At 40.0% G+C, this 23452-nt stretch overlaps 1 protein-coding gene across 1 annotated transcript in view; it reads left to right on the forward strand.

The window, feature by feature from the left end:
• The window catches only part of cdh13 (cadherin 13, H-cadherin (heart)), a 377317-nt gene that overhangs the window by 314460 nt on the left and 39405 nt on the right, over positions 1 to 23452 (forward strand). The window contains exons 12-14 of the mRNA XM_088997038.1: positions 5744 to 5886; positions 18068 to 18301; positions 19394 to 19612. Coding sequence (XP_088853164.1) covers positions 5744 to 5886; positions 18068 to 18301; positions 19394 to 19612 — 596 coding nt within the window. The remainder of the gene's footprint in view (positions 1 to 5743; positions 5887 to 18067; positions 18302 to 19393; positions 19613 to 23452) is intronic.

The following is a 23452-nucleotide window of genomic DNA, read 5'->3' on the forward strand; positions in this document are numbered from 1 at the left end:
CCTTTAATATTTAATATGATATAGTATTTACCTCATTTTAACTAATCTCTCCTGGTAATCCACTCGTGGCTTCTTTTTGAACTTTTTTTGTCTCAAGCAAAGTATGCGTTTGGTATTTTTCTAACCTTACTTTGAAAAATGAGAACATATCATGAATCTAGGTCATACATTATTCAGCAGCTCCTTTTCTGCTTTTAGTTCTCACTGTGGCTATACGCAAGGTAAAAGACCCATGTCACTGATGAGAAGAGATCAGCGGAAGCTAGGTTGTTGGGCTTGAGGACTCTTAGGTAGCATTGAAGAGCCATGGGGAAGGTAGGAGAAGAAGGGCAGGCACTAATTCATTTCAAGGACAAAGCTTCTTGTGTGGACCATCAACATTATAAAGAGCCGACCATGGTTGGACAGTATCTTCACTGTTCTGTCTGCAAACTGAACAAAAGTTAGGGGGTTACTGCATACTGTATTTTTGAAAGATGTTGTGGTGGGCAGATTTTCGATGGAGACCTTTTCGTGCAAGTATGAACACAGCAGTTGAAAGTGGAATAGGGGAAAGAAGGGTCAAATCTCAAGGTTTTTGTTTAGCTGAGGAAATACAGTGGAACCTCGGTTTTCGAACAACTCACAGTTTGAACAAATCGGAGTCCGAACAAAATATTCGAGAAATTCTTGCTTCGCAGTTCAAACAATAATCGGTGTTCGAATGCCGGTACGACGCGTGAGTGTGTACAAGAGTGTGGGGTGCTGAGCGGCATACGGGTGTATCGCTCTCTCCGTGACCAACTGTTGTCGCTTGCGGACATGCTGCGTTTTGCTCTAGCGTTTAATATAGGTGTACGAAGAGTTTTAGCCCCTAATCATGCCAAAGAAAGTAAGTGCTGCTACAAGTGAAAAAAGAAAAGTAGTGCGTACAACTATTGCATTTAAGAAATAAATAATTGCAAAATATGAAGGAGGTGTGCGAGTGTCTGATCTGGCTAGGGAATACAGCATGGCGAAATCTACGATCAGTGCGATATTAAAGAATAAGGAGGCTGTGAAATAGTGATGTGGCTGTGGGAGTGAGAGCAAGTGTCATTGGATAGATATTTCAAAAGAAAACAACATCCTGTAGCCGAGTCATCCGTAGCTGTCACGTTCCGAGGGAGAGTGACGGCAGCTGACTCGTCGGAACGTAGTGGAATGTTTGGGATCCCAAAGCAGGCGGCAGAGACGTACTAACCAAGCAGGATGTTTATTCACAAATAAAAGAAAACAGCGAGTAAGAAGGCAGGGGGTGATCCGACCCACTTACTACGCCAAAAAGCAAATGGCACACGAGGGTGCAAAATTACGCAATCCCGGAAGGTGACATAAATTTACAAGACGCAGGGAAAATACCTCGGACAGGATACACTTGCGCATCGAAGGAAGAGTCCAGGTACGGTGGCGAGGTGAGTCAATCATCCGGTATTGGCGAGGTGATCGCGAACCGTATAAATGCCCCGTGTCCGTGATTAGAGAATTGACAGCAGGTGGAGGGCGGCCGGGAGAGGCAGCCCCGCCCCCTACTGTCAACTCGCACGTGACAGGAGCAAAGAGATTTGAACGTGTGAGCACCCCTCAGACAGAAGAGCTCCCTGAAGTTTTTATGGAAGGGGACTCCTTCCAAACAATAAATTTCCTTCCTCCGTCCACCTGTGCCTTCTGCTGACCACCACAAAGGTAAAAAATCATATTTATAATTATTTTCTTCACGAACGTACAATTAGCCTGGGTTACATTTATGTTTATGTTATTTGTGTCTTTGCCATTTTCTTAATATTTTCTGAGATATACATTGCTTTTTATGTGTTGGTCAGCATTTTAATGTGCAATTTCATGCATAAAATAATGGATAAAATACTGTACTATTCAGGGTGTTGGAATGGATTGAAACGATTTACATTATTTGTAATGGGAAAAATGGTTTCAGTGTTCAAACAAATCGGTTTTCGAACAGGGTTCTGGAACGGATTATGGTTGAGAACAGAGGTACCACTGTAGTATTTTCTTGGTCTACAAGTGGTACATTTCAAGCCTTCTTTGGATATTAAGTGAGCTAATCAACGTACCTCTTAGCGCAGTCTTTTATATATTTATATTTTATATTTGGAAAATGTTTTTCATTCACTGAAGGTGCGCCTTACAGTCCGGTGTAACTTATATATGGACAAAGTTTGAAAATACACCATTCATTGGGGTGCGCCTTATACTCTGGTGCGCCTTATACACTGGAAATATATATACCCTGGCTTACGAACTTAATTGGTTCCCATACAGAGTGTGTAAGGTAAACGTGTGTATCCCAAAAATTAATTTCCCATAGGAAACCATTAAAATGAGAATAATCCGTTCCCAGGTCCCCATAAAACATAATTTTCTACTTCCTAATTTTCAAAGCCTTAAAACTACACAAAGTATACCTTATTTTATGTATAATAAATGTGCTATGGTCTTATAATTAAAGAAATAAACTGTACGGTATAATAAAATATTTTATTTAACATTGTGATGGTCGTTGATGGCTTGATGGAATGGAGTGGCTGGTTTCATCAGCATTAAACACTTGATGAGGAACAAGTCTGTGTAAGATCTCAGTCATACAGGAGTGGTCCATCGATGAGAAGGTTTCTTCAGCCGTCATCTGTACTTCTTTGAAGGTGTCGGACGTTTCGCTTCTTATCCAAGAAACTTCGTCAGCAAACTAAAGTCTTACTGGTAGTTTAGGCCCTATATATATATATCCCTACTGTCCAGACATGGCGGTGCCGGACTCTGCTATGATAGGTCCCTGCTCTCAGGTTGGGAGGAGCAGAGGACTACTCCCTGCAGCTGTCCTGATTGCCCCACATCGACCGGTATCACCTCATCAGAATTACTAATCCTATGTTGCCTAATCAGGCTATTGTATGATCGATCCAAATTGAACCTCACCCCACCAAACCGGTTTAATGAAGGATTGAATTGTTTTATGAAAATCGCTTCTTTTACTCCCCTTTCAAGGTTAAAATCATAGCGAAAGAACATAGATGGTTTGAAAGGGGAGTAAAAGAAGCGATTTTCATAAAACAACTAAATAAAAACTACCAGTAAGACTTTAGTTTGCTGACAAAGTTTCTTGGATAAGAAGCGAAACGTCCGACACCTTCAAAGAAGTACAGATGACGGCTGAAGAAACCTTTTCATCGATACTTGATGAGGAAGGTGACCTTCTTCTTTCACCATCTTGAGGAATGATCCCTTGTGGGTGCTTTCTATTTTTTTTTTTTTTAATTTTATCTAGTTACTCATCAATAGTGTTCTGTTTAGCTGGGTTGATAGCTTTTTGCATCAAGTGCACAGATGGCTTTTGCGGGTAGTTTGTGGAGCCTGATTCATGGGATATTTTAACCTTGCAGTCCACACTCTGCCTATCAAAGTTGAAACTCTCTCACTGTCGTCTGCCTCTTTCTTTAATGTTTAAACCACCCCCGCTCACTGCTGCGTTCTTGACCAATCACATGGCTTTAACTGAAGACTGGGGGCGGGGAATAGAGGACAAAAACATTTGCCATTTTGTTGTTAGAAGAACGGGCTCGTTCGCGAACGACACATCACTCATTGAGGCAGCTCCGTGTACGAAAAAGGTTCGTAGCCAAAGGAAAGTTCGTATGCCAAGGTAAAATTGTCATAAATGTAATGTTGCGTAAACTGAGAAGTTCGTAAGCCGAGGGGTTCTTAAACCGAGGTATCACTGTATATATATAAAAACTACAATGATTATGTTGACATTATTAGGTGTATTTGTTTGTTTCCGTATTAGACCATTTTGGTCTCTCACTGTATTTTGTATTATTCCACATTTGTTGTAGAATAACACTGTTTGAAATGAACAAACAAAAATATGTGAGTAAAATATTTCAATACCTTATAATTATCATTGATGTAAGTACCAGTGCTTAAAACTGCCATTTAACAGTCTGCGAACAGTTTATTTCACCTGGTCCAAGAAACAATAAAATATTGCAGACAGCGGAAATAACGATACCTGAGCCCACACGTGCTGTAGCACTTATCCGGTTGTTCACACTCAACTTATTTGGTATATAGATACACACATACAACTTCAATATAAGTTGACCACATCTGTAAATCTTAGACACTTAATTGGTATCCGTGTCGGTAGTCAGCATTCCAATCACTTGTGTGGGACTGGAATGTATGAATGATTTAAATGGTCACAGCCATACATCTTTACATGCAAGTGGTTTGTCTCAAAGTCTGTCTGCAAAGGGCGTACTGTAAACAAAAATATGGGATAATGGAAACTTTATGCTATCTGAATTGTGTGTATTTGAGGAAAACAGTGAAAAAGTTAATGTTGCCAGATGCTCTTGCAAACGAAATTCAAATATATTTGTCAGCCATCCACCTTGTTGACTGGATTTTATTACTTTCTTCACTGCGATAAACATCACCGAACACAGAGCAATCAATTAAAATAAGACTGCTTGGTATTCAAAACAAGGTACTCTAAGCATACGGATCGGGAAACAACTAAAAATGGTACTGAGAGAAAATATAAATGGCAAGAATGAGAAAAGAAAAAAAACTATTTTAAATGGATCACTGAACATATTGGTTGCATTCCATCCAACCAAGTGTGTCAAAAAAATTGCGGCAAAGGGTTGGCACAAAACTGTTTTAGCGCAGCTCTAAACTGGACCTCGGTAAAGCGGCTCAGAAGGTAGCCTTTTTGAAGCACATTTTAAATTTCGAGCTGAAAAAAAGTGGAGGAAATGTGTTTTCATTGTGACCTACCTCATTCTTCGTATGAAGCCTCCTTGTCCTCACTTCCTACTTCATCCCTCTCATCATCACTCTCACTGCTTTGCCTCCATCTCTTTTCTCTCCCTCACGCTTTTCCTGCTGTGAATTTAGATGAGGTGCACAGTGGTTGTGGCCCAACACAAGTCAGCAAAACCCTGTCATTATAACTTACGCTTACATCTGCACTGCAGCGCTCCGATAGAAAAAGTTAATAGCATTGGCTGTGGGCCATCTTTCTCTTTCAGCACTCACTCTGAAAGTTTCCAATCACGGCAATACTTTGCTCTCGGGTGGATAGTTGTGGATAGTTATGAAGACATAATGATACTATACATACAAAAGGATTGAGATACCTGCTCATTTTGCCCAGAGGAAGCCAAAAAGCAATAGCATAATACTTCCACTATTTTGGAAAGACTTTCTGTTAGATTTTGGAGTGTGTCAAAAAGAAAATGTTTCAAAGTCTGTTTTCACTGCCAATTATAGTACTCTGTGCTCTTTATGGCCAGGTATTTCAAGTATATTGGAAGTGAAATGACACATGTAGTGTCCCGCTCCACAAACAAAGAAGCATACCAAAATGTACTGCTTCATGGAGTTGGGGCTATTGCACAACCAATCAAACCACCTTTTAGCATTTTTTTGCTTATTTTTTCCCCAGAGGCAATCTTAATTTGGTTGAACTAATTGAGTTTCTAAAATGGAAGTACACAACACAATGTGTGAGACAATTCGGCTGCATCCTGAAATCTTTCACCCAAGCATCTATTGATAAGATCATAAGATTCAAATTTCACGATGAAATGAATTATTTTCTTAATATGTTTAATCGTGTTTCTTTGTGTCATGTTTTCATGAAATCTGCCATAATTTTGTGGTTTGTAATAATGAAGCGTTCAACTGTGTTTCCAAGGTATGCCATTCTGCGAGATCCCGCAGGCTGGCTGACTGTCAACCAACTACGAGGAACTGTAAACACGTTGGCCTCTCTGGACCGTGAATCTCCTTATGTTCATGACAATAAATACACCGCTGTCTTCATTGCCATCGACAACGGTAAGACAAAACTGAAATGATCCAAATTGTTTTAATGTCTTCCACGGCATGTTCTTGATATTCTTGTAAAGAATCATCATAATTGTATATGCTGTATAATGGAATGGGGCATGGGACTTATTGTATATCATTCAAATGGAATGGATTATGTCCAATTAAATTTGTTGGTGGTAACTACATTATTTGTTGTCTAAGTATCTTAACAGGAGAACCTTAAGTCGCTCTATCTCTGTGGGAGCATTTGGTCACTTGTTGGCAGTGTCAGTGGAGCTGTTTTATTGATCCCAAAGGCATATTGCATGTCAGGGAAGCTTTGAAAGTCCATCACCTCTCCTTCATATTTTTGAATCATTCCCCGTATGTGCCCTGAACTCTCATCTGTTCTCCTCTTCTTGCCGAGATACTGACAGACCCATTAATGAAGCTGAGGGATTCTATTAAAAGGCAGCAAATAGAGCTGATGTGTTGGCGAGTTTGGCAGGTGTAAAAAGACAAATACTGAAAGATGAGTAAGGTGAAGGAAGAAAGCTATGTCGGTAGAGGAAGATTACGACCCAATAGCAGCCACATTTTAATGGTTCTCTTTCCATCGAAGAAAAGAAAGAATAAAATATATGTTTGCTTTCCTGCTGCCCTACTTAAATGTAACATCCACATATACATTTTTTTTTTGTGTGCTGTGCAGATCGACAAATAAATATCGGTACTTTTCTTCCTTGGTCATTAATACTCTAAAATCAATTCTCAGATATGTAGTATACCGATATGTCAGTATTTTGCTGTGTTGTAGTACAATGTTGCAATGTGCTCATCATAATATCATCTACCTGATATAACTATTTCATTGATAGTGAGTTGACTCTGTTTCCAAATTAATGAAACGCCTGAGACGGCAACGAGAGGCCCCTCTCTCTTATGTGTTTCTCGTGCCTCACTCTCTTGGCATTAAGCGTGGGTGAACCGGTCATGCCTGGAGAATGGGTCCCAACTATGACATGCTAAATGTGATGTTGTTTATGTGTGGGCTCAAAAACAGAGTCGGTGTGCTGTGCACGCATGATAGAGTATATGTTTTTGTATAATGAAGAGACTTCAGAAGGCCTACACTGATCCTACGCTGAAATTGTCTGAATATTTAAGTCCAAGATGACGCCCTACTAGGCAGACGTCGGCAAGTGCTCTCATGAGCCTTGCTTTTTTTGTTGTTGTTTTTGTCTTTTAATTTGTCACTTGGTGTTTGTTGTTGCATTGTATGGACCTGGTGTGAGGTTTTTTTTCAACATTTATTAGCCACGACTTTCATCAATTAGGAGACTCTATGATTGGTGTTTGTGCCTCCTCAGCAGCACAGGTACACCAGCACTGTATTTGACTGCTTGTTATGTCTTTGCCATTTCACTGTCAATGCTGGACAGCTCCTCCCAGCGGAGAGGTTGGTGTTGTTGGACGGTCAGCGGCTGGATGGATGCATAGGTTGAGAAGCCAATGATGAGTAGAAAGTAGCATCAGGGCAATGCGTATGTGGAACTCGGAGTCGCATCTTTGAATTGAAGCAGATTACTTGGGACAGAAGATCATCAACTTTATTCCTCTGTAATTAGTACAACTCCGCACATCTCCTTTGTTCTTAAAAATGGGCACGAGTACACTTCGTCTCCATTCTTCAGGCATCTGTTCACCATCTAAGATCTTGTTGAATAACCCAGTCAGGAACACCACCGCCACCTCTCCAAGACACTTCCATACCTCCATTGGTAAATCATCAGGCCCAAGTGCCTTTCCCCCCTTCATCCTCTTCAGCGCCCTCCTCACTTCATCCTTGCTAATGCTTGCTACGTCTTGGTCCGCAACAGTCACGTCTTCTACTCTTTGTTCCTTCTCATTTTCCTCATTCATCAATTCTTCAAAGTACTCTTTCCATCTTGCCATCACACTACTGTCACCTGTTAATACATTGCCATCTCTATCCTTAATTACCCGAACCCGCTGCAGGTCTTTACCATCTTTGTCTCTCTGTCTCGCCAGCCTGTTAAGATCAGTCTCGCCTTCCTTGGTGTCCTGCCGAGCCTACAAGTCAGGAAGGCGAGACTGATCTTTACAGGCTGGCGAGACAGAGAGACAAAGATGGTAAGGACCTGCAGCAGGTTCGGGTAATTAAGGATAGAGTTGGCAATGTTTCCTCATTCATCAATTCTTCAAAGTACTCTTTCCATCTTGCCATCACACTACTGGCCACATAGTGACGAAATGAAGGAGAAAAAATATAGATATATCGATAGTCCCGGTTATATCGATACTATTTCTATGCACGCACGGAGAAAATTACATGCAAACAGGGTCGGATATATCGATAGTCCCGGTTATATCGATACTATTTCTATGCACGCACGGAGAAAATTACATGCAAACAGGGTCGGATATATCGATAGTCCCGGTTATATCGATATTTTTTCGGACTCCCTTGAATATCGATATAACGAGACTTTACTGTATATATATATGTATGTATAAAATATGCTACATTTTCCCTCCCTATTGCCTCAAACTGACTCGATTGCAAACATGTATGCTTTCCTCTTCAGAACTATTTGAATCATATTCATAACTGGTTGAGTAACAAGAAAGCATATTCTCCGAATCTGAAGCCATTGTTTTGATTCCCAAGCAAGGCAAGACGACTTGGGGTGATGCCACAAACAAGGGGGCGGGACCTTCTGAAACTGGCCACTCCAGGGTTCATTTTTTTGCAGATTTTGGACACTTTAAGTCATATACACTTCGATATAACGAGACTTTACTGTATATATATATATATATATATATATATATATATATATATATATATATATATCATGACTGGTGAGGCAATTACGTAATCACAGTCAGATTTACAAGCATATGAACTCCACCGAGTAGCTTATTTATTCACCATTTGATTGGCAACAGTTAACGTGTTTTGTTTAAAATGTCATATCAGCATTCTTTATATACTATCTACAAACTGTAGCATAGAAAAAAAGAATTACAAAAACGTTATTATCGTGTTACCTTTACTTATAAATGAAGTCCAAGTCTCTCTGTCTCAATGGAGATCACTGCCAGTGAAGAAAGTTGTCCTTGATCACTACTGTTCCGACTGTATGTTTTCAGGCTGTTGTGCTGAGAATGAGCCATCCACTGATGCTAGTAGTAGTATCTGGAACAGTGAGCACGAGCTGGAGCAACTTCAGGAATAGTTTCAATGAGATCCTTCTTGGCCAAAAAGCTGATAAGCTGTCCAGGAGATTTACATTTATCCCTCACCGTTTGTGAGCTATACAGTCCGGTGTTGGTCTTCCTTTAATTATTATCTCCTGCTTCGATTGAAAATCCAGTTTAGAAGATTCTTTCAATTTAGATATGTAATCCACCGTTCTGAAAATAAGGCCAAGCAACACGAAAAAATGACTGGATGGTTGCACTTAACTTACTAACTGTTTACTGTAGCTTGCTCTCACTAATTCTATTATTCTGCAGCCGAGGAGTCGCAAGAAGAATCTCTAATCACCAGCGCCCCCTGTCATGAGGCAGGAGAACTGTGTGCCTCACCTATTCACACAGTTTTGATAAAAATAAAATACAATAAACACTGTAGTACAGTGTTTATAATGTACAGTGACTGTGCATTATATACACCAGCTTCTTCTTCTTTTCCTTTCGGCTTTTCCCCTCAGGGGTCGCCACAGCGAATCAATGTCCTCCATCTATCCTGGTTTTGTGCATCCTCTTCCCTCACACCAGCTACCTTCATGTCCTCTTTGACCACATCCATAAACCTCCTCTTCGGTCTTCCTCTCGGTCTCCTGCCTGGCAGTGCAAGGCTCAGCATCCTTCTCCCGATATAGTCACTCTCTCTCCTCTGGACATGTCCAAACCATCTCAGTTTGGCCTCTCTGACTTTCTCTCCAAAGCCTCGAATATGAGTTGTCCCTCTAATGTACTCATTCTTGATCCTATCCAACCTGGTCACTCCCAAAGAAAACCTCAACATCTTCAGCTCTGCTACCTCCACATTATATACACCAGCTAAATTGTAGAAATTTCGTTCATATACTAAAAGCTTTTGAACACTTTAATAGCGATATCCAGATGGACAGCAATGTGGTCTCCCTGCAGAGAAAGCCAGCACAGTTAGCATAGTGAGCCACAGCCGGCAGATGCCTCACCGCTCGTCTCCACTTAGTATTTGAACGGTAAATGTGAAAATTCAGCGATTTTGAAAACAAATCCAAAAATGGTGGGGTTAAGTTAAATGGAAAAGAATGTTAAAGTACAAATCACTAAATAAATAGAACTTTATTTTGTCATTTGATATTTCCATGATGACAGGTGAGGCACAGCCTCACCTGCCTCCCCTGACTGCACGTCACTGATATATTTCTTACCGGTCATAAGCAAAATTACTTGTCAAACACCATTGGTGCTGGAAGATGAGCCTGGATTATTGGGTGTATTTATCTTTATATAGTTATATCCACGTGTCTGTGTCTGAATAATGTCAAACCAAATGGAAAGTCTTTGCTGCTGACACTGACTATACAAAGCACATAAATTCCATGCTCCCAGATCGAATGGTGCAATATGGTCTCCGTGATTCATTCATAGAACAATCACATCATCCTTCATCTTTAAATCAAGAAGTAGGGAGAAAGAGAGGAAGATGTTGAATCATATAACTTTTGGACCTCATCTGCATGTAAAATCATATACAGTATAGTGTAAAAAGTTCAGGACAAACCATCTATGATTTGGCGGAATTTAACACAAGTAGGTATTATTGAGCTTGAATATTTCGTTATGTAATAATGTGTTTTGAATGTTGAAAGTGATTCCATTTTTCAATAAATATTGATTTCTTTAACTTTGCCCCTTCAATGAAAATTTATTAAAAACAGACGCAATCTTGATAAATCACAGTGCATATGTTATTTTAATCTATTTCCATTTCCTCCTCCAAGTATCTGCGAAATAGTATGTAAACGCCATATTCCTTGAGGCAAATTTATTAACTGATCAGGGATATTTTTCACATTTGAAAGACAGTTACTAAATTGGGTTGTAGTATTCTTACTGTGCTATGAGGTTTGTACACACTACATTTGAAGGACAACCGGCACCATTTTATTTGTTTCCCACTGACATCAGAAAAACGTTTTATAGCATCTAAAATACCCAAATCAGGCAGGCTGATATTTTTAGTTAAATGAAAAACACCAATAAAAATGACTTCAAATGAATCCGGAAATGGTCAGTTTCAGAAGGTCCCACACCCTTGTTCGTGACGTCACGCCAAGACGTCTTGCCTTTTATCGAGAATCAAAACAATGGCTTCAGATTCAGAGAAGATGCTTTCTTGTTACTCATCCAGTTATGAATATGATTCAAATAGTTCTGAAAAGGAAAGCATAAATGTTTGCAATTGATTCAAGGAGTCCTCCCATATCAATTCGAGCCGTCAATGACAGCAATATAGCACCCAAAAAATGCAGAAGATTGCGCCCAAGCTCCGTTGGAAATGGGTTGATTTGTCAGCTGGGAATTTGTGTCAGCGAATATCAAATAGTTGTCTTGGTGCAACACACAACGATTCACCATGGCGTTATTTATGTGTTTTCCTTCTAATTTTGCCATCAACACGAAGTTTTCAGACCAAACAAAGTACCCAAAATGCATTGTGTGTCGCTTTCTCGGTCAGGGGCGGTCCAAACGTGACGCCACATGGGCATCGGGTATAGTGTGTGTGTGTGTGTGTGTGTGTGTGTGTGTGTGTGTGTGTGTGTGTGTGTGTGTGTGTGTGTGTGTGTGTGTGTGTGTGCGTGGGTGTGTGTGTGTGTGTGTGTGTGTGTGTGTGTGTGTGTGTGTGTGTGTGTGTGTGCGTGCGTGTGTGCGTGCGTGTGCGTGCGTGCACACAGGTTTATTGCCTGTGTGAAAGGTTACATTGGTTCGTTTCATTTCATAGCGTCATTATAACATTTCTGAATAGACAGAAAAAAGATTGGCAGTAGTGAGGGGGATGGGGGGCAGGGAGTATTATGTAGGCAAAGCTTAATGTGTCTTTCCACCCATGTCCATCGCACTGCGTGCAGTCTGTCACCGTGCTACCTCATTGCCATACTAATTGCGGGGAATGGGCTAAGTAATTTTCCTGTTTCACTTGCTGCCATGTCACCCGCGCACCGAGTGGCAGCCTGGCAGGCTAAATGCGGATAAATGAACTAATATTATGCCTTTAGCCAGCTGTGATCAACCCGCATCAAACTCCATCAGCAAAATAAAAAAAAGCAGAACGACTCAAAGTGTCAGTCCAGTACATTCATGTTCACAGAAAAAGGAAGTGAAAAAAATCATTTCAATTTATAATCTTGTGTTTGCAACTGAACGTTTGTCAATTACTCACTGGACTCTTCACTGAAGAAAGAAAGAAAGAAAGAAAGAAAGAAAGAAAGAAAGAAAGAAAGAAAGAAAGAAAGAAAGAAAGAAAGAAAGAAAGAAAGAAAGAAAGAAAAAAATCAAAGTTAACGTTGACTATGTTTTTGCTAACATGGCCAGTGTCATGAAGAAACCCGAAAAACAACTCAATTCAACACCTGATTCAAAGAGGTGAATGAAACACAAATCGTCCAAAAACACAAAGTAGATTATCACTAAAACCAAGAAAGATAAGACACAGAAATGGACAGGAAATTGATTACACTTAGGATAAGGTGTGAGCCACATTTTCTCAAGAGGAACTTCTATCGATAAATTCTGGAATACAAGCTTCCCGGTTGTCCTGCGGGTCATTGTGTCTACGACACCTCGTGATTGCCAATGCCTTGATGGAAACAGACACTGAGGCAAATATGGTAAATACTGTTCTGAAATATGTACTTGCCCAGCCAATCAATTGTGACCCTGTGTAGCAGCAGACAAGGGTGAAACCATCGGAGGGGGGAAAATCGAGGCATCTTGATCCAGGATAATGGCAGTCTAATGGGACACGCTCTGGAAAGCGCAGTGGCTCAATGCTGTTTTACCTCCCCCGTCTTGTTGCACTGCCTCATTAACCCCAAATTCACGCTGTTCTGTTTAGCACTGCCTCCTCAACTTTGGACTCCCACTTCCTCTCCTTCTCTTATGTACATTTTTTATTCCTCAACAAATTGCAAAACACCCCAGAGAACATTTGCACATCATCAACAGTCTCGTATTATGTATCTGTTAACAGAGAGGAAGAATCTTTCTGCTATTACTGTCTGTTCTCTCAAGGAAGCATAATGCTGATGTATTCACCAGTCACATGATTCTAGCGACAAACTACTGCAAAGGTCTGTTTGCACACTAAAGTCTCAGTTAGTTTGAATCGATTTTACAATGTATCGAAAAGATATTTTATTCATATTTCTTCGCACATATGAGTTTGTCCAAGATTGTGAGCAATAAGCAAATGATTTATTCAAGCAAAAGCTATTGAAAGAGGTTGTCTGTCTATTTCGTGAGATATGCTATCATTACAGTGACACAGATGATGTAGAATCTGGCTGAGGTTTTGTTCCTAAAGAATGGTTTAAACATTTTTGATCTCGGCCTGTGCGGGCCAAATGATGTGATGTGGTTCTTGCACATTAATGCCTTAAGCAGCACTATTAAAAATGTTAGTGAGCTATGTGTCTCACAATCCAAGGTTAAAAATTCATCCTAATCTCTTTTTTTTCAAGGACTAAAGAAACCGTATACACTAAAATTATGGTCGGATTTGTAACTCTAATTAACAAACTATATAATTGCCAAAACTGCCCAAATAGGGTGTGGTTCTCTGAAAGATGGGGTAAAAAAAATCCAAATATGGCACTTAATGTGTTTTTAATCAATACCTTTAAAATAGTTACACAGGGCAGACTTGATAAAGATTCATGGCCAACTTTGAGTGGTTCTCTTTAAAAATTTCTGCTGCTCACTGGGTGCCTATTGCAAGTGGCCAGTGTTTGCCCAATGTGTGTGTTTGCTGTGTAAAGGGTAAAAAGGTTAAATTCAATGTACATAAGAGAAACAAAGGAAAAAAAAGTTGCCTGTAGGTATAAGTTGCCCGGGGTGTGACAATTCATTAAGGAATCCACTCTAAATCTACTGAGCCCAAGAACAAATAGTGAGTGTATCAAATAAGCGATTGTAAAAGTAATTGTCACGGTTTGCGAGGTGGTGATGGCGGGGGCGGATCCCAAAAAGCAGGCAAGAGGGAGCAGGAGGTTGTTTGACAAATTGTATTAAAATAAAGGTCAGCAGGAACAAAATGTAAAACATCAAAATCATCTGAATGGAAAAAATACAAAGTAGCAAAAGAAGACCAAAAGTAAAAGTCCGCCAAGGTTAAACAAACACATGCACTGCACACAATGCATACAATTGCATCCAACAGCATACAATGTGTTCAACAGCATTCAATGACATATAACAATTACCCGACAACGAATGGTCGTGCCAGGTGTCCTTTTATGTGTGACTGATTGGAAACGACCGGCAACTGTGCAGGTGCAGGCGGGGCCGACAGCGCCACCCGTTGGTCGCCAACCAGATCATGACAAAAATTGTCTGCATTCAGAGGGCAGCGAAAATGGGTAACAATTGATTTAATTAATGCCGGCTGAATTTTAGAGCCTGAAGTCCATCAGCATTACCTCCTCCCAAAAAAAATATTGATTTGTCATATACACTTGGCCGTGAATAGGTCATCTTGCCTCCCCACCATGACGCCAGGAGGATTGTTTTGTGTTGAATGCTGACACGAAGGCAACTTGTGGAAGTTAAATGACTAATAAAGTATGGAAATTGGCAATGTTAGTGACCACCAGTAAGTTAGAATACAGCCAAGGTTCACACCATGAATAAAAAAATATGTCATAAGCTGGTTTTATCACTCAACATGATAAACTGCCTTGACACTTTTAATGGAGCAAACTCTCATTACTCAAAACAGAACTATATTCATCGAGTGTTGGAAATTGGTAGAGATTAGTGAGGAACCATCGCAGTAGAGAAAATCACTTATCACTACAGTCACTACAGTATCATGTAAATGCAAAAAGGGCTTAGCGACTAAGGCCACTTTATTATTTTATTAAACCTCCTCCTTGCTATCACGTTTTATAATAACCAGCAACTGATAACCAGAACTCTATTCTGAATGTAATTTTCGAGACTGGTGCCCATGCACCTGTCCCTAGCACAACTTCTCTCCCCGAAGTCATCTCTCATAATGACATGCATCCTCTGTAATTGGCTGTGGCTGGATTCATTTACAGTTCTGATCAGCCAATAAGATTAGCCTGGTGTCATGTGATAGGCTTTGCCGAAGCCCTGAGGTTGCTGAAGAGTAATACCTCATAATTAAGTGGGTCATTTCAACCGGGTCTGGAATTTGCATTGCTGAATTCGAAACAAAGAATATCGAGCTCTTTTTTTAATACCTTTTTTTGTCCAGTTACACTGTTCAATACATTATTTTCTGATAAACAGTGTTAATTTGGACAAAACGACTGAGGTAATCCAAGTACAAAGTTTTAGATCTTTGGCCTTGTTTTGCTCACTGTCTTGCTATATACAGTAACACTGGTTGCATAAAGACCTTAAACACAGACTGGACTCATGAAATCCAAAGCCTCTGGATTCAATCGGTTGTGACAAACAGTTCAGGCACTCTCTGAGCATCAGACCGGGAAATTCATGGGGAGGATCTCTTGGCATTTTGGAAAAGTGTTCTGTCCTTTTACGAAATGGGCACATTTAGAACAGATTGCAACATAAGCACTGTGCAATTTCATCCCCTTGATCCATGTCTAACTTCGCAGTAGCAGGTATTGGCATGTTTCATTCATTCACTGGTCACAATATCATTTCTATTGGGTTTCTACAAAGAGCAGAAAAAAAAGAATCAACATGAAACGGTAATAGCCCAAAGTAAAAATATAAGGTCATTGCAAGCATGAAAAAAAGAAACGGAAATGTTGAGGAATGGGAAGGAAATCCCTATTTCCCTGACAACCTCAGGAAGCATTGAGTCTGCTTCTGCCTTTCATTTGCGGACATGGAAGCACAACTGCAGGGTGATGCAATTGTCATATGTATATATATATATATATATATATATATATATATATATATATATATATATATATATATATATATATATATATATATATATATATATATATATATATTTGGGACACTGAGAGGACGGACGAGAGTAGACAGCAGTACAAGGAGATGCAGCGCACGTGTTAAAGTAAAGGTGGTAAAGGCCAAACAAGAGGCCTATGATGACTTGTATACTTAAAATCCTCCACCATATATATATATATATATATATACCATGTCAAGAAAATGTAAAGATTGCGGGTTAATCGCATTAAAATGTCTCTGTTATATTAAAGGTTCCCTTGGTATAGAGTGATGTTGCAGAGCTTCATTGTGTCTCTGTGTTCAGGCAAATTCGTCCATGACACATCGATTAGAAAATATTACCCATCATCCCCAGAGTCACCCTTATTTTGCATCATTGCAGCACTTTCACACTTTCTTCAACGTACCGGTAGACATATTTACTTGTTATCAAACCTAAAAACTCATAGCACTTTCCAAAAGCTTGACAGTAGAAGGTGTGTATGAATCACATGCTCACTGAGAACTGTGCCTAATCCAAATGTTTCTGACATAGTGGTGAGTTACCAAAGGCATCAGACAAGTTCGAGTGATTCAAGTGCACCCTCTTTTTTGTCATGGTGACTAACTACGATTAGAGCCAGACAAGCACCAAGGATGACTGCTTCTGATACAACATGGCTAATATGAATTTATGGCATACAAAGGATTTGATCTTATTTCAATCTCACCCTGGTCGCTACTTTGAAACCATGTCAAGAAAATGTAAAGATTGTGGGTTAATCGAAACTGTTGATGCAAGAGAGAGTGAAGTTATTTGTCATTCTTCAGTTGCACCTGACAAAGCTGAAACATTTCTACATAACTCAGTGTCAGCATTGTTTGTTAGAAATGACACTTGACAGGAGACAGTATAAGGCCATCTGATGTTGCCTGGCTGATTTTTTTCCCCTAACATTCATACTGAACAACCCTTGATTATGGAGATAAGGAAGCCCAGTGGTTTGGTTGTTATGGTTACTGTACTTGAAAGGAGAAAGTTGTCTCGTGTCAGCAGGTAAACGACGACATCTGTTAGGGCATTCGGTTGTGCCGTCCCAAAGTTTAAATAATCTTTGTGTTTTTACTTTTGATTCCTCCTTCATTAATAATAACCGGAACAACATTGCATAATGGCACAGGACAGGAGTTTTTTTTTCTTTGAGGAGGCATTGAGTGGAAAATAAAGCATGGCTTCACACCAGAAATTAACCGACGTGTTATCATCCGCGGCCATTTTTCATTTGATTTTCTTTATTTCAAATATCAAAGGACTTTATAAATGCAAATTTTCCTCCAAAATGCATTCCCAACCAATCATGAAATCAAACCAGAAAACTGTCTTGTGTGGACTTTTGGACATTGCAAAGCAAACACATTCCACAACTTGACTTTTATTGCTTTTAGTCAATGTCTTGATACACCCACACCACATCACCTTCTCCATCGTTTAAATTGTCTGCAAATATGTTTAACCGGGAACGGCGAAGGAGTCCATTTTCAATTCCAGATCTTTTCCAGATCTGTAGGTATTAATTGCAGACTGACCTCTGAAGCATTTTAAAATTCTGTTTGTTTTAAATCTAATCTGAGTTAAAACCAAAGGGCAGAATACCATAATAAAGACATGTGTGACACCAAAGCATATTCTTAACCGAGTATAACACTCCTGCTTAATACCTGCACTGCTACATTATAATGTGACATAATGGGTTTACACGGGAACATTTAATTAAGAAAACCAGTGCATGGATATGTATTTACTTGAATTGAACGAGTCATCGATTGCTAAACGGTTTGTACAATCATTTTAAACAACCCTGACATTGTTCTTGTTTTTAGGGACTGTACTTTGCTAAAATACCCCAGTAGCAATACGTGAGTGGAAGGAAAACTGTAAAGAGCTAAAAAGATCAACTGTGCAATTTGACTCATAAACTGATCACAAAATGCGTTTGTCCTTCTTCAGGCAGCCCCCCTGCGACAGGTACTGGCACATTGGTCATTCACCTGGAGGATTTCAATGATAACGCACCATTTGTGGTCCCGTCAGTAGCACGGGTGTGTGAAGACGCACATGATATGAATGTGGCCATAGTTGGTGGACGGGACAAGGATCTTTCACCCAATGGGGCACCTTTCAAGATAGAGCTGGGAAAACAACCGGGACTAGATAAAACCTGGAATGTGACCAGGGTCAACTGTGAGTATTTTATACTTTTGCAATATGCCATAATTATATGACTGTATAACGTCTATACATGTGCGACTGATCGTCAATCGTGAGTAGAACACCACATGTACATATTAAATTACATTCAGCTCTGATCAACACTAAATGTTTTCAAACAGGATACAGTTGAGAGTGCAAAACAGATTTGAACGCATCTTCAATTCCGTTCAAAATGTTTACATCTAATGTTGGTAGTGCTTATAGGAAAACACACTATAGATCGAGGATGAAGAATAAAATGATCTGAGGAGGAAAAGGATATGTGTGAGTGCGTGTGCGTGTGTGCGTGTGTGTGTGTGGGGGGGGGGGGGGGGTGCGCATGTGTGCGTGTGTGTGTGTGTATGTGTGTAGTCAGACAACCCAGACATTGATTCAGGGATGCACGGGCAACAACGCTGTCTTTTTATGTTCGAGTGACACAGTACAGCTAAAACTTGACAATTGGTAATACCTGTGACTGACAGCTGGCAAAAGGGGTCGCAGGTACGCCTCACTTACGAATTCTGTCTGCATTTGAACTCCTCCAAAAATTATCACTAGATAATATTGAGTATGCATGATTATATGCATACGTTTGTTGACGGAATATTTGAAATCAGATGCACCTCATCTTTTAGATGAGTTATCAAGATGCTGCAGTTAAGCATCTTCCGTGTCTTGTTCAAGAAAATAAAATGATATTGAAGAATCTAAACACAGTAATGGAGTTGTCGTTAGGCTGATTTATTATATATTTTTTTTCAATTCCGGAATGGGCTTCCTTTTTGGAATTTGCATTTTCTCCTTGAATATGCATGGCTTTTTACCCAGTTACTGTGGTGTACTCCCACATTCCAAAAGATGAATGGAGCACTCTAAATTGTGATTGTCTAACATCTCTGTGTATCCTGTGATTGGCTGGCAGCCAGTTCGGGGGCCACGCCGCCTACTGACCGAAGATTGCTAGGATAGGCTCAAGCACACCCGCGTCGCTCGTGAGGAATGGCGGATTAGAAAATGCTTGGATGGATGGATTCTGGTTGGGTTGATTAAATCTTCTTCTTTCTCTCACTCTCTCCTTAGCCACACACTCCCAAATTATGTTGCTGCACAGTCTGAAGAAAGCCAACTATCATCTTCCATTGCTCATCACTGATTCAGGGGTACCTCCTTTGTCCAACAACTCAGATGTGAAAGTTCAGGTCTGCGTCTGCAAGAAGAACAAGATGCTCTGCAGCTCTGCCCATTCACGCCACGCCAGCCTTCTCATCATGCTCGCAACACTCAATCTGGTCCAATTGTGTAAGTATCACTACACAGAGAGCCAGCTGGTAACGGTCCCTTTAGTAGTTGAAAAGATACTTTTTAATTATCCTTATTAAACATGAAGCTCTGAAGTGATTACAGATGACATTCTCTGTCGCTTCATGAATCTGAATACCCTGTCAACAGCCTTGATTTATATTTACCTGACTTTCTGAACAGAATATTAAATACATCTGACTATAAATTATATACCAAACAAACCCGCAGTAATAACCTTCAGAATACAAATATGAAAATATTTGCTGGACTACCCACGCTACTGCGGAAGGCATTTATGGTCCACACTTTTTTTCCCTCCACACTATGTGCCGGTAAACACATATTTCAAAAGCTACTCTTGTTTTCAATATGTAATCATTAACAACGCAGCCTCCCGCATTCACAAAATAAATGTCCAACGGGAATATGATAGGAGGGGGCCTGTCCATTCTGTCCATCTGTCTCAAGGTTTGTAACTTGCACACCAGAGGTAGAAGCAATGGTGAAAAGAAAAAAGACAAAGTGAGCATTTAAAAAAATAATATCAGCGTGAGTCGACACCAAAAGAAGCAAAAAGTAGTAGTATTAGTATTAGTCTTATTTTATCCATGAAGGAAGGTGGAATCATAGTTCTCCCATTCGATTTTTCAGCCAGCAATGAAGTTCATTGATGAAAATCACAGTCGTGTCTCTTTGAGCACTCTTTCTCATCTTCTTGCAGCCTTGTTATATTGATCCCTGATCTGTCACAGTACTTGTTTCGTTTCCTATGCCAGTTGCGCATTATTCCTTTTAGAGTTGGTTCCCTGGCATTTTTCTGATTTCTGTATCAGGCTGTTTCTTGAACCATCAGAAACACTCTCATCATATAACATCATAGCTCATCGTTAACTCATGTGGATTCAAGTACAGTAAAGTCTCATTATATTGATATCGGATATATCGATAGTCCCGGTTATATCGATACTATTTCTATGCACGCACGGAGAAAATTACATGCAAACAGGGTCGGATATATCGATAGTCCCGGTTATATCGATATTTTTTCGGACTCCCTTGAATATCGATATAACGAGACTTTACTGTATTTCCAAATCCACCACTGATGTTTCTCACCGTTTGGATCAATGTGGGTATTGATGCCGATCAATGTGTGTAGTGTGTATCTGTATAGTTGTCAAGTTTTCCATGGAAAGATTTGCAGGACTTCAGAGAAAAAAAAACATAATTGTCATTTCAACAAACAAAATAAACGATACATGGTACAAAATAAAAACAAATACTGGACTAAATGAAGACTGTTAATTCCATATTTGAAGAACGCTTGTTTTCATGGCATGGCACATTGACTGATGTTTTGGAAATTAAGGCTTTGAATGAGTCCGCCTCAATGTAGTCAACGGCAGTGAGCATGCCTCCACATGCATCTCTGGCAATTTATTAAGTTCCTTTTTAGAACAAAGGGGAGGGCCTGAAAAAAATCAAGCTTAATTTCTTTTGGTTGTGGGGCACTGTCTGTATGTTTATGGCTTCCCATTCCCTCAAAGCAAATAAGGTAAAAGATGATGCATTCGGCTTTTATTCACTTCATAATGTATATATTATTTTCTTCAATTTGGTTGATATGAATAACAAGTAATGTCTATATATCCAGTGAAAGAAGGTTGCGTCACCTGTATATTTTATCAGGAGTCCTCACAAGCAGTGACGTGTGGTGAGGTTCATGGCTGGTGAGGCACTGACGTTATCACAGTCAGATTTACAAACATATGAACTCCAAAATGTCACGTTTTGCAAGGTGGTGATGGCGGGTGCGTATCCCAAGAAGCAGGCAGGAGGGAGCAGGAGGTTGTTTGACAAATTGTATTAAAATAAAAGTCAGCAGAAACAAAATGTAAAATATCAAAATGATCTGAACAGAAAAAATAAAAAGTATCAAAAGAAGACCAAAACTAAAAGTCCGCAAAGGTTAAACAAACACATGCACAGCATACACAATGCATGCAACAAACATGCAGCAAACAATGAACCGACACCGGATGGTCGTGCCGGGAGTCCTTTTAAGTGTCAGTGATTAAAACGACCAGCACCTGCGAGGATGCAGGCAGGGCTGACGTCGCTACCCGTTGGTCGCTAATCTGATCGGGACGACCAGCACTTGTGCAGGTGCAGGCGGGGCCGACAGCGCCCCCGTTGGTCGCCAACCAGATCATGACACACAGAGTCGCTTATTCACCATTTGATTGGCAACATTTAACGTGTTTTGTTTAAAATGTTATGTCAGCATTCTATATATACTGTATACAAACTGTAGCATAGAAAAAAGAAAGAATTAAAAAACGTTATTATCGTGTTACCTTTACTTATAAATGAAGTCCAAGTCTCTCTGTCTCAATGGAGATCACTGCCAGAAAGTCGTCCTTGATCAGTCCTGTTCCGACTATATGTTTTCAGTCTTTTGTGCTGAGAATGACCGCTCCACTGATGCTGTAGTAACTGGAACAGTGAGCACGAGCTGGAGCAACTTTGTTGCTTCGGGAAAAGTTTCAATGAGATCCTTCTTGGCCAAAAAGCTGAGAAGCTGTCCAGGAGATTTACATTCATCCCTCACCGTTTGTGAGCTATACAGTCCGGTGTTGGTCTTCCTTTAATTATCTCCTGCTTCGATTAAAAGTCCAGTTTTTAAAATTCTTTAAATTCAGATATGTAATCCACCATTCTGAAAATAAGGCCAAGCAACACGAAAAAATTACTGGATGTTGCACTTAACTTGCTAACTGTTTACTGTAGCTTGCTGTCACTAATTCTATTATTCTGCAACCGAGGAGTCGCAAGAAGAATCTGTAATCACCAGCGTCCCCTGTCATGAGGCAGGAGAACAGTGTGCCTCACCTACGCACACAGTTTTGATAAAAATAAAATAAAATAAAATAAACACTGTAGTACAGTGTTTATAATGTACAGTGACTCTACATTATATACACCAGCTAAACTGTAGAAATTTAGTTCGTATACTAAAAGCTTCTGAACACTTTAATAGCGATATGCAGAGGGACAGCAATGCGGTCTCACTGCAGAGCAAGCCAGCACAGTTAGCATAGTGATTGCGCAATCCATGGTGAGGCTCAACCGGCTGGTGCCTCACCGCTCGTCTCTACTTAGTATTTGAACGGTAAATGTGAAAATTCAGCGATTTTGAATAAAAATCCAAAAATAGTGAAGTTAAATGGAAAAGAACGTTAAAGTACAAATCACTCAATAAATATAACTGTTTAATTTATTTTGTCATTTGATATTTCCATGATGACAGGTGAGGCACAGCCTCAACTGCCTCCCCTGACTGCACGTCACGGCTCACAAGTCACGAGGCTCGTGAGAGCGTCGGTGCATCCATCCTTGCTCTCGTTTCTATCAAAATAATGGAATTTCACTGGACCTCAGGGAATCATCTCAGCCAATATCATCTCCTGGCCCTTGACGAAGAATATCAGTAAAAAAATACAAATACAAATAAAACCGCTGGCTTAAAGGATATCACTGTTCTAATGAAAACAATGAATTTGCTACATACAGTAGTTTCATAGCCAGGCTAAATGCTTAAAGGAAAACCGATGCCTCCGGACAAGTTGTGTGCATAATTTGTAAAATCACTTCAAATGACTTCTACTGAGCGTATTTTACAAAGATTCCACGGCATATACAGTAGATACAGTACCACCTAACACCTTGCCTTACGAACTTTTCGGTTTAAGAACGTTAAATTTATGAAAATTAAACCTTGGCATACGCACTACTTTTCGGGATACAAACGGAGCGCCGCCCCACCACGGCTGGCAG

This window comes from Hippocampus bargibanti, linkage group LG05, assembly GCF_051943395.1.
Source record: "Hippocampus bargibanti isolate YZ-2025 linkage group LG05, ASM5194339v1, whole genome shotgun sequence".
Lineage (NCBI taxonomy): Eukaryota > Metazoa > Chordata > Actinopteri > Syngnathiformes > Syngnathidae > Hippocampus > Hippocampus bargibanti.